The 2,832-nt window shown below is 50.4% G+C and overlaps 1 protein-coding gene across 1 annotated transcript; it reads right to left on the bottom strand.

Moving 5' to 3' along the window:
• Positions 1-1,655: 1,655 nt before the first annotated feature.
• On the bottom strand, positions 1,656-2,828 carry LOC112617912 (ubiquitin carboxyl-terminal hydrolase 17-like; the record flags this gene model as incomplete). Its single annotated transcript, XM_025374561.1, has 1 exon — positions 1,656-2,828. A coding segment is annotated over one exon (1,173 nt), but the record flags the coding sequence as incomplete, so codon positions are not given.
• Between the last annotated feature and the right edge of the window lie 4 nt (positions 2,829-2,832).

Below are 2,832 nucleotides of genomic sequence, written 5' to 3' on the forward strand. Positions count from 1 at the left end.
GGAATGAAGATCCTGGCGCCAGGGATTTTGTCCAAATGTCATAGAGAGTGAGAAACGGGGCAGATTTTAGGCCCGGCACCAAGTCCTCGGCGAGGTGTAAAGAAACACGCTGGCCTCAGGGCCCATGAAATCAGGATGATTTTAGGGAGGATGGTGGAATGAGAGGACTGTGACCTTTGGCCCCGTTTCTTTCCATTGTCTTTTCATGGGGCAGGTGTGTTGAATCAGAAGGCTTCCCGGGCCCGATGAAAAGAGTCCTGGGGGAGGAAAGAAGCGCTGCGTAGAGAGTTGCTCCACAGGGAGAAAGGAGCCACCATTTTCAGAAGAATGATCCCCAGAAGCATGAGCAGTCCGGATGCCGTGGCTTCACACAAGACGCTGGAGGGTGTTATGTCTGAAGCGGGGACCTGGGCGTCGGTGTTCTTTCATGCTCATAACTGATTTTCAGGTGAGCCCAATGGATCACCTGTCTGCCAGTCATGCTCGTCACACTGTACTTTGCACACACGTCACACAAAGACACTGTTAATACGCACATTTGTGTGCTTGAGCAGGGTTGCACCCAAGATTCTGTGGTTGTACGGAGCCCTGAGTTATGCCCTGGACATCTTTCCTCTCGGGTTGGTCAACTTGGATCATTGTACCAAAGGAGAAACGGAGCCTGAAATCCAATCAGCGAATACACAAAAGGAAGGGGCCATTTCCCACAATCATTTCCACTGCAACACCACCTCGGATGAACAAGTCTCACTTCAGGTCAGGGACTGTGCTTCAGAGATGCACCCTTCGCAGCTGGACGATTGACCCGGAATCTCCCAAATGCCGTTTTGATACACACCGAATGAGATTTATTTCAGTGCTTGCTGATTTTAGTTTAGTTGAATACACACACGCTCCTGTGTTTGATTTCCTTTATTATCAATACGACTTACTCCAAATGACTCGCATACCAGTGGGATGATTTTCTGCTTCAATTCATTGGAAATGGACACCATTCAATAGGCAAGTGTGTCTGTCTGTCTGTCTCCAGCATTCTGTGGGTTCCACCAAGGGCACAAGTCCTAGGGCACCTGACGTCCATTCAACAAGCAATGTAAAAACGGCGAGGCAGGTTCAAACGAAGAACACCCTTCCTCTCTTCAAATGCGTTCCAGTTTCCACTACCCAAGGTAGCGAGAAGGATCCACAGAAGTCCCACGTTCGCAAACTTTCAACTTCTGGTGCTCACCAACAACTGACGAATGAAACACACCCCAAGAGAAAATAGTCAACCCCGTGCCCTGAAATAACCTCACGCGCAACCCTACACCGCAATATGTCATATTCAGAAATTCACACTGAATGTCATCTACCATGAACACAAACACACAGACAATCCCTCCACAGGTTCGGAAGACTCACGACTGCAAAACTCGATGTTTCCCATGTCTGGGCTCATCCTGAAATGCAGCCATCACTATCCAGTTTTCCCTCTTGTGTAGACAGAAACCTGGGCTCCTCATTACTTTATGTCGGATTGACTGCGTATGTGATGGTGTGTGTGTGCGCATGCGCGAACCCCCTCGTGGGTGTGTGTGTGAGTACGTGTACGTGTGTGTGTGTGTCAGTGTGTGTGCGCGTGCACTCCTGCGTTTGGGTGGAGACTTTTCCTGAGATCACTGGCACACAAACAGAGCCCTCTTGCTGTGTTTGTTCCTCCCTTTGGATCTCCTGGTCCTGCCTTGCAGAGAAGTGAGTGTGCCAGTGTTCATGGACTCCTGAGGTGTCAGGTTCCTTGAAGAGAGGTTCAGCAGGGAGCTTTGCTGTTCAGGATGACGGTCGTTCATCCCACTCTTGTATTTTGATGGATGAATCACAAGCACGTTGGGAGGCAGGGTACATTCGACTTTTCTGATGTTGAAGTCAGGCTTGGTTTTGTTTTGCTCTTGGAGGAGCTTCCAGTGGTCTAAGGTGCTTTCCTGAGTGGCTCTTTCCACCAAGTGCTCCTCCAAGTCGGGTACCTGGAGGCAGGGTTCTCTGTGGAGGTCTCCTTGCGTTGCTCGCCTGTCTTTGTGTTCAGCGCCAAGGGCTCCTGGTTCCCTGCCTACTGACACACTCTCACTGCATCTTTCCAGTTCACTCTTCTGGATGTAAAAGAGGACATAGGCCTGTTGACTCAGGACAGAGGCGATGCTACAGGCAGTGACCTCGGCGTCATCCATTTTATACCACTGGCCTCCTGGAGCTTTGACGTAAGAGAGGTAATGTCCGTTGTGACAACTCCACCCAGCGTGGACCAGCACAGCATAGAGGACATAGACAAGAGGTCCTGTGTTCTGCTGAGACATGTATGGCTGTATGTCAAGGCACTCAGGGTATTGCACATTCTTAGCAAGTTTGTTGCCTGTGACATCGGAGAATCTCTTCAATACAAGGATGAGGACCTTGGCAGAAGTGTGTAGAGTGAACGTCTTGGAGGCAGGCGCCTTCTGGAGACAAAGACCACAATGATAGGCATTCTCTCCATTGAGTTCTTCGGGCTTCACCACCTGTTCCAAAGCTTGCTTCACACTCTGAGCTGCCTGGATATCCAGGGCGATGTCCAGGTAAGGGTCAAATGTGTCCGAAACGCCCTGGCAGTGGAGACACTTGATTTGAGATCTCCAGCAGCCTCCAAATATCTGGTGGATGAGGGTGGTGTCCTCAGAGTCATGATCTACCTGCTTGTGCCCGGGAAGGCATGCCTTTTTCATGGCATCCACAATGAACATCAGAAATTCATGGGCATCTTCCTGCTTGCCTCGATGGAAGCCAGCTGCCAATGCCTGTGAGGGCTGGATGACGTGGCCAGGA

This window comes from Theropithecus gelada, unplaced genomic scaffold (assembly GCF_003255815.1).
Source record: "Theropithecus gelada isolate Dixy unplaced genomic scaffold, Tgel_1.0 HiC_scaffold_6038, whole genome shotgun sequence".
NCBI classification, from domain to species: domain Eukaryota; kingdom Metazoa; phylum Chordata; class Mammalia; order Primates; family Cercopithecidae; genus Theropithecus; species Theropithecus gelada.